This window comes from Corylus avellana, chromosome ca5 (assembly GCF_901000735.1).
Source record: "Corylus avellana chromosome ca5, CavTom2PMs-1.0".
Taxonomy (NCBI): Eukaryota; Viridiplantae; Streptophyta; class Magnoliopsida; order Fagales; family Betulaceae; genus Corylus; species Corylus avellana.
The window spans coordinates 2,239,041-2,255,768 of record NC_081545.1 but is presented as its reverse complement, the minus strand read 5'-3'; the positions used below and the strand labels follow the sequence as shown (position 1 = coordinate 2,255,768).

Below are 16,728 nucleotides of genomic sequence, written 5' to 3'. Positions count from 1 at the left end.
GTATAACACCCTAATGAAATCTTGGATTGTCTCTATTATGATTGTTTACAAGTTTCCAAACTAAAAACATCATTTCTTTTTGCAGATGAGAGTTATCTGACAAATGAGTACCAAGACAGTACTAGGCTGGATTCCAGGTATGAGAGATATTCGATTGAGAGATCTCCCAACTGTTATTTGTACTACAAATCCAAATAACCCTTCCTTCAAAATGGTCAGTCAAACAGTAGAGATAGCTCCAAAAGCTTCAAGAATCATTGTTCACACATTTGACGCGTTAGAGCAAGAAGTTTTGGATGCTCTCTCCCCAATGTTTCCTTGTGTATATGCCATTGGCCCTCAGCAACTACTACTTAATCACTCACCCAATGACCCTCTAAAATCAACTGGGTATAGTTTGTGGAAAGAAGAAAATGAGTGCCTTAATTGGCTCAACTCTAAGGCACCAAACTCAGTGATTTATGTGAACTTTGGTAGCATACCTGTCATGACACAACAGCAGTTAGTTGAGATTGGTTGGGGACTTGCAAATAGCAAGTTCATGTTTTTATGGATAATTAGGCCTGATTCAGTTGTTGGTGATTCAGCGATTTTGCCACCTGAGTTCGTGGAAGAAATTAAAGGAAGAGGACTAATATCTAGTTGGTGCCCTCAAGAGGAAGTGCTTAACCACTCCTCCATTGGAGGGTTCTTAACTCACTGCGGGTGGAATTCAATTATTGAAAGCATTTGTGCAGGAGTGCCTATGATTTGTTGTCCATTCTATGGGGATCAGCCAACAAATTGCAAGTATGCTTGCAATGAATGGGGCATTGGCATGGAGATTGATAATGGTGCCAAGAGAGGGGAAGTGCAGAAGATTGTGAAAGAGTTGATGGAGGGCAACAAGGGTAAGAAAATGAAGAAAAAGGTCATGGAGTTAAAAAAATTAGCCGAAGAGGCCACTGGTCCACATGGGTCTTCATCCATCAACTTAGACAAGTTGGTGAATGATGTTCTTTTGTCAAAAGGATAGATGTTTTAGAAGCAAGTGATAATAATGAAAAAAAGGTATCATCATTTAAAAAATTGAGTATTCTACTCTTCATCCATTTGATTGGTGCCCAAGGGTTTGACTTTCTATTGTGTTAATGGGACAAAATCCAGCTAAATTTAGTATGAAAATAAATGACATCATTTACCAAATCTAATAATTCCATATAAAAAAAAAAACCATTGGAAAGGGCTTCTATACATCTTGCCTATTCCTTGGATACATGCATAATTTTTTTATTTTTTAGAAGAAGTTACTTCAACTTAATTTAGAAGAAATTCTGCATTGCATTGAAATTATATTTTCTTTTTTAAAAAACTGTGATGGCTCTATTCTAAAAGTAACATTATTTTGAGCTTGGAAGGGAATTTACTTGTAAAATTTTTAATGCCTGACATATGGGAAAGCTTATCATTCTTGAGATGAGAAAGCTAGGTAGTTGGGCCCAAACTGCATGCCTTGACGGTGAACCAACAAAGCAACAATTTAGATAACAATGGGAGACGTGGTACAGAGGATAACTACCATGTCACTTCATCTTAAATGTCACTGTTAAAATATATATAGCTCTGATACCATGTTAAATATATTGGATAATATATTAGAAGCGGAAGAAAGAGAGAGAAGAGAGAGAGAGAGCGAAAGCACACAATGGACTACATTGTATTGACTCTAATAATAATAATGAATACAGAGGCCTCTATTTATAGAGAGGCAAGTAACCTAATAGATTAAGGAAAGGTAAACCTAGTAGAATAAGGAAAGGTAAACCTAGTAGAATAAGAAAATGTAAACCTAGTAGACTAATAATACCTAAAGAAGTAAATAACAAGTAATATTCTTAACATCCCCCCTCAAACTCAATGTGTAAACTTGAGTTTGGATAAACGAAAAGGGAAAGAAAAAGGAATTCGCCGAAAAAAAAAAGCTGCTTGTGCCGAAACAATTGCCGAAGTAACGCCATAAAAGTTGTTAGAGACCCGTGGATTCTGCCTGAATTTGAGCATTGCATTTAAGCTGGAGCTTGGTTCACTTGGTTATAATTTGACTTGAAAACCATATACTAGTAATGAAGTAGCACACCTGGTCGGCTGAGAAAAGTAGGTTCAGTTAAAAGGGGCTTGTTTGGCCCGTAACCCTTGGACTGTCTTGCCTGATCGGGTGAGCTAAAGTCTGACCCAAAAATTCTAGCTAGTAAATCGTCTCGCCTGGTCGGCTGAGATAAGTAGGGCCGGTTGAAAAGGCTAATCATGTCTGAAACCCTTGGACCGTCTCGCCTAGTCGGCTGAGATAAGTAGGCCCGATTGAAGAGGCTAATCATGTCTGAAACCCTTGGACCGTCTCGCCTTGTCGGCTGAACTGAAGTCTGACTAGTAGACCGTCTCGCCTGGTCGGCTGAGATAAGCAGGGCCGGTTGAAGAGGCTAATCATGCCTGAAACCCTTAGACCGTCTCGCCTTGTCGGCTAAACTAAAGTCTGGCCCATCTAACTAGTAGACCGTCTCGCCTATCCGGCTGAGCTAAGTAAGGAGAAAAATGGCCGGTTGAAGAGGCTATTCAGTGACCGGTGATGGCGGCATTTGACAAGGCATAAGTGGGCCGGTTGAAAGGGGCTTATTTGGCCCGAAAACCCATGGACCTAAGGAAAGATTGGTCTGACCCGAGAGTGCCATCCGCAAGAAGAATGAACCGGATTGAATTGCGCCAAAGAACAGGCTATAAAACCGAATTGAACAAGCATAAACCAACTTGAACCGCATAAAACAAACGCCTAAATTTGAAGAAGAGTCTTGTTTTCTACCATATAGAGATGCCAAAAGCAAAAATAGACCACAAATTTGAAATCAGGACGAAAAATTGAGTAGGAAACACTTGGTCAACTTTTTCAGTGGTCAAAGTCAACGGTCAACAGTCAAAGTCAATGCTACAAAAGTCAACCATGTCAATGTGCTGATGTGGCAGATCTGGCTGACGTGGTGCATAGAGCTGACGTGGCTCTGATGACGTGGCACACATGCTGGCGTGGCAGTGATGACATGGCAATGATGACATGGCACGCATGGCTGACGTGGCTATGATGACGTGGTAATTAGGTCTGGCGTGGCAAGGATGGCATGGCAATTAGGGCTGACGTGGCAAGGATGGCGTGCGGCACGTGGGGCGATGGCGCGTGTGGTACACGCGCGAACGGAGGAGGCGTGTCCTGGCGCGTGGATCTGACGCGCAGAACTTCTGGGGGCGCGTGGAGGCGCGTACGGCGTCGTATGGAGGATATGGGACTTGTTCTGGAATCACCGAGATGAAAGCTATCGATCGGTGGCCATGGATAAGTGATCGGACCACCGTGGCGGCTGGTGGCGGAAGGGCAGTGGCGGAATTGCCAAAAATTTGGGCGGCGCGTGAGGGCGCGTGGAAGCTCCGATGGGGCTGTGTGCGGCGGCTCTGGGACGGTTGTCTTCCGGGTTTTCAAGCGGTATAGTGATACACTGAAAACCTCGAGGAGAAGATAGAGAACCGTGAGGAGCAGAGAGAATGATTCACCGGATAACACTGGCGGCGCCGGAAAACGTCAAAGACGTTTATTGGAGGCCACAGAAAGGTGTCTCTGATACCATGTTAAAATATATATAGCTCTGATACCATGTTAAATATATTGGATAATATATTAGAAGCGGAAGAAAGAGAGAGAAGAGAGAGAGAGAGCGAAAGCACACAATGGACTACATTGTATTGACTCTAATAATAATAATGAATACAGAGGCCTCTATTTATAGAGAGGCAAGTAACCTAATAGATTAAGGAAAGGTAAACCTAGTAGAATAAGGAAAGGTAAACCTAGTAGAATAAGAAAATGTAAACCTAGTAGACTAATAATACCTAAAGAAGTAAATAACAAGTAATATTCTTAACAGTCACATTGTCCTTACAATGAATCAAGCAACGCTCTTACCTTGGAGTGAACACGTAGTGCCACACAACATTTGATAATAGTCAGAGTTTGATAGAAAACGAAGGAACTCAATGCCATTACCCTGTAAAGACCGTACCCTACTAATGAGCGACACTTGACAAAGAACATACTTCACTAGAGGACACAAATTTGACGCCATGCTTGACCAGGATTGCACCCAATCAGAAGACGATAGTTTGCCGAGACCATAGGAGGGAAAACACTTTGCATAAAAAAGGGTAAGCAACCATTTCTGATACATAGACTTTCTTTCTTTTTTTAGTTGTGCAATATTCTTTCAAAATAATTAAAATAATAAAAAATAATTTTGGTGAAGCTGCTGATAGAAGGGGTTGTACTTGTATTCAAAGATTTGAGGATAGAATTTAGTGAAGATTGGATGCTTTAGCCGACCCATTATTTTATATTTTTATTATTGTCGCTTCCAAAAGGTAGAGATATTAACAACAACAAATAGACGTTCGTTTGCTATGACGTTGATTATATAATTACGCTTACACATCTTAGCCAGAAAATATCAAAGCCAGAGAAAAAGAATTTCTCCTTCCATCAGAAAAAAACAAAACTAAAAAAAGAAGTGGGGCTCGTTATTTGAAGGAAAAAGTTTTTCATTTGAGAAGTATCTTTCAATTTGGCTTATTATATAAACTGACATGGGTATAAAATGCCTGCAATATATTCCTAGAAAAATGAATGTGATAATTATATATTTTATTAAATAATGTGGTCTGACGCCAAGGAGATAAAAGATATTCATTATATCTATCTATATATATATATATATATATATATACAGAGCAGGAAGATAGAAGGAAATGGATTCCAATATGGTAAAAGCTGATAAGGCTCATGCAGTTTGTATTCCATGCCCAGTTCAAAGCCACATAAAGGCAATGCTCAAATTTGCAAACCTTCTCCATGGCAAAGGTTTTCACATAACCTTTGTCAATACTGAGTTCAACCACAAACGTTTTCTGAAATCTGGAGGTCTCAACTCCTTAGATGGGTTGCCTGACTTCCAATTCGAAACCATTCCAGACAGCCTTCCTCCTTCGGATTCCAATGCTACCCAAGACATTGATGCTCTTTGCAAATCTATTATGGAAAACTTCTTGGCTCCATTTTCAAACATCCTCCTCAAACTCAACACTACAATCGCTTCAAACAATCCTCCAGTCACTTGCATTATTGCAGATGGTTTCATGGCATTCACTCACACTGCTGCTCGAGAGCTTGGAATCCCTCTTGTAATGCTCTTCACCATCTCTGCTTGCAGCTTAATGGGTTTTATGCAGTTTCCTTTTCTCAGGGACAAAGGCCTCACACCCCTTAAAGGTATATTGAAATATTCTTGGATTATCTCTAGTATTATGATTGATTACAAGTTTCTAAACTAAAAACATCTTTTCTTTTTGCAGATGAGAGTTATTTGACAAATGGGTACCTAGACACAGTTTTAGACTGGGTTCCAGGTATGAGAGAAATCCGATTGAGAGATCTCCCAACTTCTATTCGTACTACAGATCCAAATGATGCTTTCTTCAAAATGGCTGCTGATGCAGTAGAGAGAGCTCCTAAAGCTTCAGGAGTCGTTGTTCACACATTTGATGCATTAGAGCAGGAAGTTTTGGATGCTCTCTCCCCCATGTTTCCTTGTGTATATGCCATTGGCCCTCAACAACTACTACTCAATCACTCATCCAATGACTCTCTGAAATCAATTGGGTATAGTTTATGGAACGAAGAAACTGAGTGCCTCGATTGGCTTAGCTTTAAGGCACCCAACTCAGTGATTTATGTGAATTTTGGCAGCATTGCTGTCATTACACCACAACAACTAGCTGAGTTTGGTTGGGGACTTGCAAATAGCAAGCTCATTTTTTTATGGATAATTAGGCTTGATTTAGTTGTTGGTGATTCTTTGATTTTGCTGCCTGAGTTTGTGGAAGAAACTAAAGGAAGAGGACTAATATCTAGTTGGTGCCCTCAAGAGGAAGTGTTGAACCACTCCTTCATTGGAGGGTTCTTAACTCATTGTGGGTGGAATTCAATTACTGAAAGTGTTAGTGCAGGAGTGCCCATGCTTTGTTGGCCCTTCTTTGGGGATCAACAAACAAACTGCAAGTATGTTTGCAATGAATGGGGCATTGGCATGGAGATTTGTAATGGTGCCAAGAGTGGGGAAGTAGAAAAGATTGTGAGGGAGTTCATGGATGAAAAGAAGAATAAGGAAATGAAGAAAAAGGTCATGGAGTGGAAAAAATTGGCAGAAGAGGCAACTGGTCCACATGGGTCTTCATCCATCAACTTAGACAAGTTGGTGAATGAAGTGCTTTTATTAAATTTATAGATGGTTCAAAGAAAGTGATAATAATAAAAAGAACTACCAATACCATCATTGAAAATTTTGGGTATACTCTGCATCTGTTTGATCGCTGCCTATTGGGAGAAAATCCAGCCAAATTTAATATGAACATAAATGACATCATTTACCAACTCTAGTAATTCCATATTAAAAAGCCATTAAGACACTTGAAAGGGCCTCTACATCTTGCCTAATGCCCATTCCTTGGATAATTAGATTCATGCATAATCTTTATAGGTATTCTAATAATGTTTACTTCATTTAAATTATATTATCTTTTTTGAAAACCTTGTTGGGACTATTCTAAAAGAAACTTCATTTTGAGCTTGGAAGGGAACTAACTCCTAAAATTTTAAAAGAAATGTTTTTTATTTTTTATCTTTTTCTCATCTCTTATCCATCTCACATTACATTTCATGGTCAATTTGGGAAAGAGACAAGTAAGAGATAAATGTGTAAAAGCTCTGAAATTTTAATATTTAACATATGGGAAAGCATATCATTCTTCCAATCTTCTTTCTTTTTTGTAAGCACTCTTTGATATTTGTAGATTTTCTCCTCAAACTTGATCACTCTATTAAACTAACATGTATAGTACTATAAAAAAGATCTAAAAAGTATATAGAGCATGTAAAAATCACATGCATTTTGAATACATGTCAGTTTAGTAGTTCAAGTTTGAAAAAATTCCTCTGATTCGGAGGAAAAGGCTCCATCTGATAAAAATTTTATTTTATATTTTTTGTTTTCTCTTCTTAAAACAAAAACTTTAACAAACACACAAACATATAACATCTCTAAATTCACAAAAATCATTTTCACAACACTTTTTCAAACAAATTAACAACTAGAGCATCCTTAATTCCTTTAATGAATAAACAATCAGCGGATACAAGCTTTCAAAACGTCAAAAAGGCCATTCTAATTAATCCAAAGATCAACTGATTAAATTCGTATAATCATTAATAATAGAATTTCAAAGAAAGGAAAATTATTAAGAGAAATGTTTGGTTTTCATCTTTTGCTCATCTTCATACAATAGATGAGCAAATCCACCATTAAATATGAGGAACCCACACAAAATCAATGATAAATTAATTTGTACAAAAAGATGGTCAAGAGATTAGTAATCTCAATTATTAATACCAAATTCAAGCTCTTGTCAATTTTGGTCCATATTGTATCTTTGTCTTGTGGCAGCTCACAATAACACCAACAAAGACACTACAATATTTTTAAAATCCTACCATGGAATTCAAGTTGGGTAATAATTGTCTATTAATAGCATGCCAAATTTAGCTCAATCATCTCTCTTATAAATATCCACGAGATCATTCTTTTAACCCTAGCTTTTGGCTCAAGGGTTCATAGAGAATAATGGAGAAGCTTGTACAATTTGCACTTATGGTGATGATTGTGCTCCTTTTCATCATGTTCAAAGCTGCTCCAACTACCGAGGCATACAAACTTGAGATGCTTCATTGCCACTGTGACAAGATTCATTTGTGCTGCATGAAAGGTGTAAACAATTGAAGTTTGGCTTGTTTCTTTGTTATTAATATTATGTTTGAGTGCCAAGGGTTTACATATTAGGGGAAGGCCTGTTACCTCTCATTGGAACAATATAAAAATAAGTGTTCATTTTGTCTATATTTTTAGAGGGTTCTGATTTAAGGTCCGTTTGGTTTTGTAGTTTTGAAACGTGGGAGTTAAAAATTAGTGATTTCAAAACTTACGATTTGAAAACGCGGGATTTGAAGAATTCCACTGTTAAAATAACTCAAAAGACTAGAGAGTTATAATTTAGAATAATGCTATATACTACAATGTTACCACATAGTTATCGCACAATACTGATGTGACGGTTCCAATCAACTACTGAATTGTTTATTTTAATAAAAACTTATTCAAAAGTTGGTTGAGATTGTCATGCCAACATTGTAGGATACTCTTCAATTTATAGTATGCAGTGTAACATTTGTCAATATCAATCACAATTTGCCATTCCAAAGTGCTGCTCTAAGAAAGCAATAATCACCATGAGTCTTCTTCTTCGTTGGAATTCCCAATGGCTCAGAAACCTTCGGACAGTTTGGGAGCTTTTCAAATTAGTAAAGGAGAAGAAGGCCAATTTTTTGTTTCTTATAAAACAAAAAGCAATTAGCAAAAAATGCAGTGATTAAGGGTGAAAATTGGGTTTGCTGGCATGCAGAAGGAAATGTTGAGAAATGCATTGGAAGATTCTCAGTTATGTGAGTTGGGATATAAAGGATCAAAGTTCACATAGAGAGCAATAAAAGTAGAGAAAATTTTACGAAAGAACAATGGCAAATAAAATGGTGTGAGCAATAAAAGAAGATTCTCAGTTATTTGACTTAAAAATCTCTCAGCCAATCAGGCCTTTGGTGAGAGACCAAAATCCTCCTCCCCTCCATGTCTGCAGGTTTTTTTTTTTTTTTTTTTTAATTGTTGGCCACAGTATTTGCCTTTGTCATATAAATATTTAAGTGGGTTCTTTTTTTTTAATGATTTTAAATTGGGAAATGTTAGGTGTTCTCTTGTACATATGTTCTCGTCGTCATATTATATTTTCTAGGAGAATGTTAGGGGTTCTCTTAGTCCTAAGTAAATATTATTTAAAAAATAAATAAATAAAAAAAATAAAAACTGGCTCTTATTTCTCTCATCCGAATTTTAGAAAATAATATCCACTTAAGAGTTAAGATAAACATTTCCATATTTTCTAAAAACCAGGTAATAGAAATAAGTGTCAATTTCTTTTTTACTTTTTTAGAAAATAATATTCACCTACGATCAATAGAACACCTAACATTCTCCTTTAAATTATAGTGGTAAAAGGTTTTTCGTACAAACCAAACAACGGAAAAAAAAAAAAAATGTTTTCAATACTATTTTTAGAGTCTCTACCAAACAATGAAAAATTAATGATTTATTTTTTAAAATTATTTTCTCTCATAAACCAATTTACGTCAGAACAAACATAGCCTAACATAAAAATTAGAACTAGCAACTTTTGACGCAACTCGCGGATTTAACACGAAATTATTGGGCTAGAGACTTAGAGTTGAAGAATCTTACCAGTTTAATTAAACGGGTCATGTTAGAGTTATCCTATATTGTAACACCCGATCCTATATAGGAAAGATGATAAATAGCTCACATAAAGTAGATGGTTTATAAAAATAGTAATAAATGCTAGTCTCTCATTGCCTAATTAGTATGTGAAATTAAACTTTATAAAAAAATTGGCGAGTCAAGTTTTAGGGTTTTGCCCATTAAATTAAATTGGTTGGATTATCTTCGACTTTTCTAGACCTATATTCAGGCCTCAAAATAATTAAACCCAACATGAGAACACGAATCGAAAACTTTAGGTCACGTTTGGTTAGCGGAATAGACCCTTTGATTAGACGAGATAACATTAGGTATAGCTTGTCATTTGTTTGGTAACACTCTTTTCCTGAGAATAGTCTATTCCCATAGGACTACTAATCTCATACACACAGATTAGCTAGCTAAGCTACTAAAAAACGAGTGACTTAACTAATCCTTTATTGTGGGATTAAAATTATTGTGTAAATTGCCACAAAACCCCCTACCCTTCTCACACCCACGATCTGTCTTCTCTGCACAAGGTATCTCTCTCCCCCTCTCTTCTCTTCAATCTCTTTTCTCTGTTTCTTGGATATTTCGTTCTATCTGATTCTTTATATTTCTTTCTCTATCTCACTGTTTCTCGTCTCTGCGTCTCTATATTTCATTCTCTCTCTCTCTTTCTCTCTCTCTCTCTCTCTCTTTTCTCGGATTCTTTTGGTACAGTTTTTTAGCAAGTGCAAACGGATTTTTTTTTTCTCTGTACCGTTCTCAGTTTTTTTTATTATTTTATTTTATTATGCTTTTTATTTCTTTTGATTCTTTGTACCGTTTCTACATAGTTTATATGTACCAATATGTTTTTTGATTCTGATTCACTATACCAATATGGGTCCGTCTATATGTTTTTTTTTTTTTTTTTTTTCTCTGATTCACTAAATTATAAAACTAAAACGGAATTTTTATTTTTTTTGATTTATAAAACTAAAACTGAATTATAATATATTATGTTTCTTGGATTTTTGTTTTCGATTTTTTTTTTTATTTTCCATCTACATGTTTGATTCTATGTTTCAGCATAGTTTAAACTAAAACGGATTTTTTTTTTTTTTTTCTCTGATTCACTGGTTCTCTCTTCTCTGATCCATGAATTAAATTATGTTTCCAAAAAAAAAAAAGTCCTTAATAATATAAATTGTATTTGTATTATAGTGGTATTTTAAGAAATTTGATCACAATACAATTTCATTCACCAACATATTGCATTGTACCAAACTAAAGAATATGACTAGCTAGTCTATTACAGCGTTATAACCAAACAAATAAATAGGAATAGTTAATCTATTGCACACTCTTCTATTCCTAGTGATAGCTAATAATTTTTCAATATACTAGACAATTCGCAAATCAAACGAGGCCTTCATGAAATAAAAACCCATTTGATTTGTAGATGGACTTTCCTGGCTCATCCAGAACCCATCCATGGGCCATTAACCTCCAGATGGACAGGCTTCGTAGGGGACAACATTAATGTAAGCCCATGTTTCATTAGGGCTCGGCCCGGCCTAAATCGCGTCCGACTTGAGTACAAAAACAGCTTTCGTGAAGGACTCGTGCTTTCGGTCATTGAGCTTGATTTCCATCTAGTTTTGAGCGAAACTCTTGGTAAAAAGGTACTCCCTATGTCTTCCCTAATCTTTATTCTTTTTTTGATTTCTATAAAATTTTCTAATCTTGAATTCTAGGGTTAGATAAGTCGGAATTTATCTGATTTTGGTTTTGCTCGGTACTACTCAGACCCTAATTTGGTAAATTTCTTGTAGATTTTGGTATTTTTTTGAACTAGTTCTTAGGGGTTTTATTCAATTTTTTCCTGTTTTCTTTACGCATAAATTTTTAGTGGGTATTTCTCATTTTGGTGATTGTAAAAAATCAACCCCAAGCCTAAAATCGATTCACAGTTTTACTACCAACCGGTCCTGATGGGGCTCGATGCGGTTCAGTATCCAACCATGGTTCCGTCGGTTTCTAGGAAAAAGGGGTCACCAATAACCGTCGGTAACAACTGAACACCGACTCGTGGGGGTGATGATTTTTGTTAAAATTTTAGGGTTCTCTCTTTTTCTTTTTCTTTTTCTTTTTTCTTGGTTTTGAAATTTTGTACTGATGTGATCGAAGGTCTTGTTTTGTTGTAGTTTACGATGATTTTGATTGATGCGGCTTGGTTGTCTGATTTGTAAGTTTAAATTTTGGGCTAAAAGATCTAGGGTTATTATCAATTAGGATTACTGTTGTTTTTCGATGTGATTAGTGTTGATTTTTAATTGACTTATGATAATTTTTGCTTGATGCATGTGGGTTTTGGGATTTCTGGGGTTTTAAATTTTATTATAATATTCTTGTTCTCAGATTTTCAGGCTTCTTATGAATAAAACACACCCAAAAAAAAAAATGTTTCGAGTAACTTTGGTGATCAAAATTGTGGTTTTCTTTAGCCAAGTTTGAACTGTATTATTCAGTGATTGTCTTTTTTGATGGAATTATAGTTTCTTTTTGTACCTTGAATTAATTTGAAATTTTTCATAGACCAATATATTTGTTTCAAGTTTGGTGTAATCGAAAGAAAGCTGGACTCTATGTCTACATCACATTTTTTACTTTTATTTTCTATTTCTCCCCCTTCAGAAGTGATTGTATTGGGTGGGCTCTGTTTTTTCAACTGTAAGTTCAAATTATTCATAGGCCTATATGATACTGTGCTTGCAAATTATTATCACTCTGAGCTTTTTTTATTTTTTATTTATTTTTTATCTTTTTCATATGGTTCTTTTAGCTGAAGTTACTACTGAGTTTGTTTATCTGGGTTTATGCTAATATATGAACTTTTCTTTTTTAATATACGTATGTGTTAAATTTGCATTAATCATGACCCTATGTTATCTAGTATGTTTAGTGAGTTCGGATATTAATTATGCTCTGGGTGCAGCAACAGAATAAGCAGCCATGCCGAAGAACAAGGGAAAGGGAGGAAAGAATAGGAAGAGGGGAAAGAATGAAGCAGATGATGAAAAGCGTGAACTTGTGTTTAAGGAAGATGGGCAGGAGTATGCCCAAGTGCTTCGCATGCTGGGCAATGGCCGGTGTGAAGCAATGTGCATTGATGGCACCAAGCGTCTTTGCCATATCCGAGGGAAGATGCACAAGAAGGTCTGGATTGCAGCCGGTGATATCATCCTTGTTGGACTTCGTGACTACCAGGATGACAAGGCTGATGTGATCCTCAAGTACATGCCAGATGAAGCCAGGCTCCTGAAGGCATATGGTGAGCTTCCCGAGAGCACACGTCTCAATGAAGGAATCCTTGATGATGAAGAGGATGGTGGTGCTGATGACTATATTGAGTTTGAGGATGAAGATATTGATAAGATTTAGGCTTTGGAATCAATTCTGTATGGATTTTATCCTTAGCTTTTATAAGATTTGTGTTTAATGACACTATTTTATGTCAAAACTCATAAGCGCAGTTTGCAAGTTCAGATTTTCAGGTGGTGAATTGGTTTGTGTTCCATGTAACACCTGCTGTTACTAATGAATGGCTATTATGTTTGTTGTGTTGGTGCTCTTTCAGTTGAGTTCATTTGCTCTAGTTCTGCTCTATAAAGGCGGGTTTAGATGGACTGATATTTAGTTCATTCTTCCTTCTGGTGGTTTTGGTAAGATGCAGGATCCTCTGTTTCTTCACTAGAATTAACTCTTTAGCTAACTCAAAAATTATTGGCATGCTTCTTGTTGATTCAATATGATGCTTCAGCTTATTAGATAAGATTATGAGTTTAAAGTCGTGACATTTACAATGGGAATTCAAAGACTATTAGAATCCGCATGATAGAATACATCCTAGATGGTAATAACAAACACATGATCTTGATAGAGTTTAGAGACCATTTTGGGCACCCCAGTGCTCGGGACATTGGGAGACTCTTAAGACGGAGAGTTCTTGCATTTGATTTCCCTTTTGCTGCCTGGTTGATTTTGCTTGTTCCTTAAATCGTTTTCTGTCTCCTTTGAACCAATCCTCTGGTTGACCTGTAGCATTATATAAGATTAGAAGATATTCCAGTTGGGGAAAAGGTGTCGATGAACTGTAAGAAGAAAGAAGAAATATGGATCGTCTCATATTCAACAAACCAGCCACTAGCAACTAGGTTTGATTATTGTTCTATCTAGCACTAGAGGGAGTTAGGGCTGATCATTTTTAACATGATTCCCTAATTAGACACGAATTCAACCCGAAATTAGTGGTTTAGGGTTGAAAAGTCTGATTTGTTTAATTAAGTAAGTTCGGTTAAGACTTATATAGTCTTATACGTATGTTTTGACACGATTTAAACCTGGCACGCGACATTTAGGTAGATATTTTTTTAAACAACTTGTAAATCTAACATGATCTCAATATGAAATTAGCAAGTTAGGGTCGAAGGGTCTAATCCGTTTAATTAAATAAGTTAAGTCAAAATTGACCTATATAATATTATAATTATGCTTCTAACACAATCTGATGCGAATAAGAGGCGGTGTTGACAGACATATGTCCTATTATTACTATAGCTCAAAGAGGAAGGTTCTAGTGTTCTACCTTGGCATACTCTTTTGTGCATTGGTAGCTCGGCACAGTTTTCCGCCTAGACACGCTTCTGATAGCCTTAAGCCTGCTTTTGGTAGGCTTCAATACGTCTTCCTTTTTTGGCTCAGTTGCACTAAAGCTGTCAAATTGGACGGACACCTCATTTGATCCGCAACTTTCTTTTTCTTCTCCTACTGCATCGAAAAATCCTTTCCTGAACATGAAATTTTGACTGCTGTCAATTGGCTCAAGTTTCATCTGTATCTGGTTCTCGACTGAGGAGCTTTCTGGAAGGCGGGTTGCCATCCACCGTTCTAGCCAGCTCCAACCCATGTTGGGCTCTGTGTCATTGGCTTTGCTTTGTTGTCTCTTTGAACAGATTCGCAGCTGTAAACAGATGGGATGAAGTGCATATATATCAGTACTACAACAGCAAGTCCACTTCAAAAAGACTACTCTTTCAAATGTACCTGTTGTGAGAAAGCATAAGCTAGCGCTCTCTCACGCCTGGTTGTTGCTTCCAGTCTGTTCTGAATCCTCTTTCTTGATATGTTGCTACTCACTGTGCTATCATCCCAGTCTTCCTGTAAATTTCATATAAATAGTGTATATGCTGAGAGCTAGGTTCTAATCTTACCAAGCAAAAAAGTAGAAATGTTGAACTGAGAACTAGTTGTTCGAAGTTTTTTAGTGTTTCTAACTGTAAATCCTAATTTTACAAGTCACCAATTGTTCTCAAAGTTTAGTCATTTCAGTACTCATGCATTCTTCCTATTACAGTTTAAAATGATGGGTGAATTGTGGAGTCAAGATTTCACTACCTATTCCAAAAGGTTAAGCTGATAAGGAGTGAATTTAATCATGTAATTAATTTAAATCTGATTGAAGTTGTACTACTTATTGTAAAACCATCTAGTTCTAAGAACCAAACCAGAAGTTAGCAATTGCTTTTTGTTCTACCTTTAGCCTCAGAACTTGAGTTCTGGCTTTCTGTAGCATTTGGTGATGAAGAGCCACTCTTTCTTCTTGAACTGAGAAAACTTCTGCAGAATTTCCTGTTTGAACTTCAACTGATGTGCCCACAGATTCCCTACTTGAACTTTCTGTTCCTACAACAAGCACCTCGTTACCCTTCTTCAGTTTTCTTCCTTCAACTTCATGCCTGGCCTGAAATTCGAACAATCCAATCACTATTAAGGAATTTTGAATTTTAAATTTCCTCTGCATGTAAATTTATTTTTCCATCATCTATTTTGTTCATATCAAAAGAAAAAATGCAAGAAACCATATAAATATTGAGGGAATTAAATTTTTTGAATAATGTAAATTGATGTATTTTTAGCACTATAAACTGACCAGAAAGCCTCTAAATGCTGACTGGATGATGATTGCAGCATTTTCTTCACTCAATGATTTAGGGTTGAACCCTGCGTTTCCTCCATTATATCTTCCTTGGTTTCTTCATTTTGGATGTCTACTTTGTCTCTCAAGTCCTCTAGCATGGGCTGTGTAACAGTGGCTTCAGAGCTTTTAACTGAGGCTGAATCCTCCTCTGCAAGAACTGAGTTGAATTCATCGCCACAGAGGTATGCCCTAACAGAGCCCCATTTTTTCCTTTCCACCACATTGCTTCTTACCTAATAGAATGTGCAAAAAACAAAATAGGTAAACCAGACTGAGCTATGAAGAAGAAAAATAAAACTTGAGAAGCAAGAATAAGAAAAAAAACCCATTTCTTTAACTAGAATTTCAAACCATGAAAGCTTCAAGAAAACTGTAAAACTACAGTACTAGAGACTAACGTTGCTCTCCTGAGTCCCAACAGACCGGTTTCTTGAGAAGACACTCCTCACCAACTCTCCAGTGATGCCCATCTCAACTGAGAAACTCAAGAAGAATTCTCAAATAGATATATGGAAAACCATCAAAAACTGCTGGAGGTTCCCTAAATTATATATGATGCCAAAGAAAAGTAGGAAAGTGCAAGTGACAGTCTCATTCAGTTGCTGATGATCACTAGGCTCCAGCGGATAATACTTGATAAAGATAAAGAAAACAGCAAACACATGTTAATTAGAGGGGAAAAAAAACATGTTAGATAGAGTTAAATAAGAAGATCTACAGGGTTTGCAGAGCTTTAGAGCTGGAATTAGACCTTTAATGTACAAATATAATGCCAGCTGAAAAGTAAAGTTTAGAATAGAAAGCACTAAATTGAGAGTACATGTTTTCATTGCTTTTGCGTACACTTTTTGCACATGGCTTGCAGCAGATTGGCCTCATAAAGTTTGCTTGCTATTGGGTTTATGTCTATTCCTTTCTGCTTACTGCATCTGCCCTTAAATGGATCTTTTTGAGTTTCTACAGTATAGTCTGTCGAACGTAAAAAAAACTTGTCATTAACTTTAAGGACTGTTTAGGAAGCCAAAAATCTGATCAGGGACTGTTTAGCATGATATTTTGTGGAAATGGTTTAAGCACAGGATCCCGATCCCCTGGAATTCCCCAGAACGAGAGAGGGGATGCAGGGCCTCGAGTGTGGGACAGCTCGAGATGCGGGGCGCACTCTAGCCCCACCCCTTTCTCTCATTTCCTACCCAAATTCTCTCATTTCCTGGAGCA

General features: G+C 36.7%; 3 protein-coding genes and 1 pseudogene across 4 annotated transcripts; 3 read left to right on the top strand and 1 right to left on the bottom strand.

Annotated features, from left to right (window-relative positions):
• LOC132180714 (7-deoxyloganetin glucosyltransferase-like) overlaps positions 1-1,015 on the top strand; it is a 6,307-nt pseudogene extending 5,292 nt beyond the window's left edge.
• A 3,803-nt stretch (positions 1,016-4,818) lies between these two features.
• LOC132180711 (7-deoxyloganetin glucosyltransferase-like) lies at positions 4,819-6,353 on the top strand. The gene is made up of 2 exons (XM_059593618.1): positions 4,819-5,338; positions 5,422-6,353. Exons 1-2 carry the CDS (start codon positions 4,819-4,821, stop codon positions 6,351-6,353), a joined length of 1,452 nt encoding a protein of 483 aa, XP_059449601.1.
• Positions 6,354-11,050: 4,697 nt separating this feature from the next.
• LOC132180845 (eukaryotic translation initiation factor 1A) lies at positions 11,051-13,104 on the top strand. 2 transcript variants are annotated; one of them, XM_059593819.1, is made up of 2 exons: positions 11,051-11,155; positions 12,469-13,104. In XM_059593819.1, the coding sequence occupies exon 2, from the start codon at positions 12,486-12,488 to the stop codon at positions 12,912-12,914; it is 429 nt and encodes a 142-aa protein (XP_059449802.1). In that variant the 5' UTR covers positions 11,051-11,155; positions 12,469-12,485; the 3' UTR covers positions 12,915-13,104. The 2 variants fall into 2 exon arrangements, with proteins under 2 accessions (XP_059449802.1, XP_059449803.1); XM_059593820.1 differs by having other exon boundaries at positions 11,058-11,155; positions 12,475-13,104.
• A 171-nt stretch (positions 13,105-13,275) lies between these two features.
• On the bottom strand, positions 13,276-16,238 carry LOC132180844 (protein IQ-DOMAIN 33). Its single transcript, XM_059593818.1, is given in 7 exon segments — positions 13,276-13,568; positions 14,119-14,493; positions 14,577-14,690; positions 15,067-15,273; positions 15,463-15,533; positions 15,536-15,743; positions 15,909-16,238. Coding segments are annotated over 7 exon segments (1,152 nt in total). The 5' UTR covers positions 15,981-16,238; the 3' UTR covers positions 13,276-13,463.
• Between the last annotated feature and the right edge of the window lie 490 nt (positions 16,239-16,728).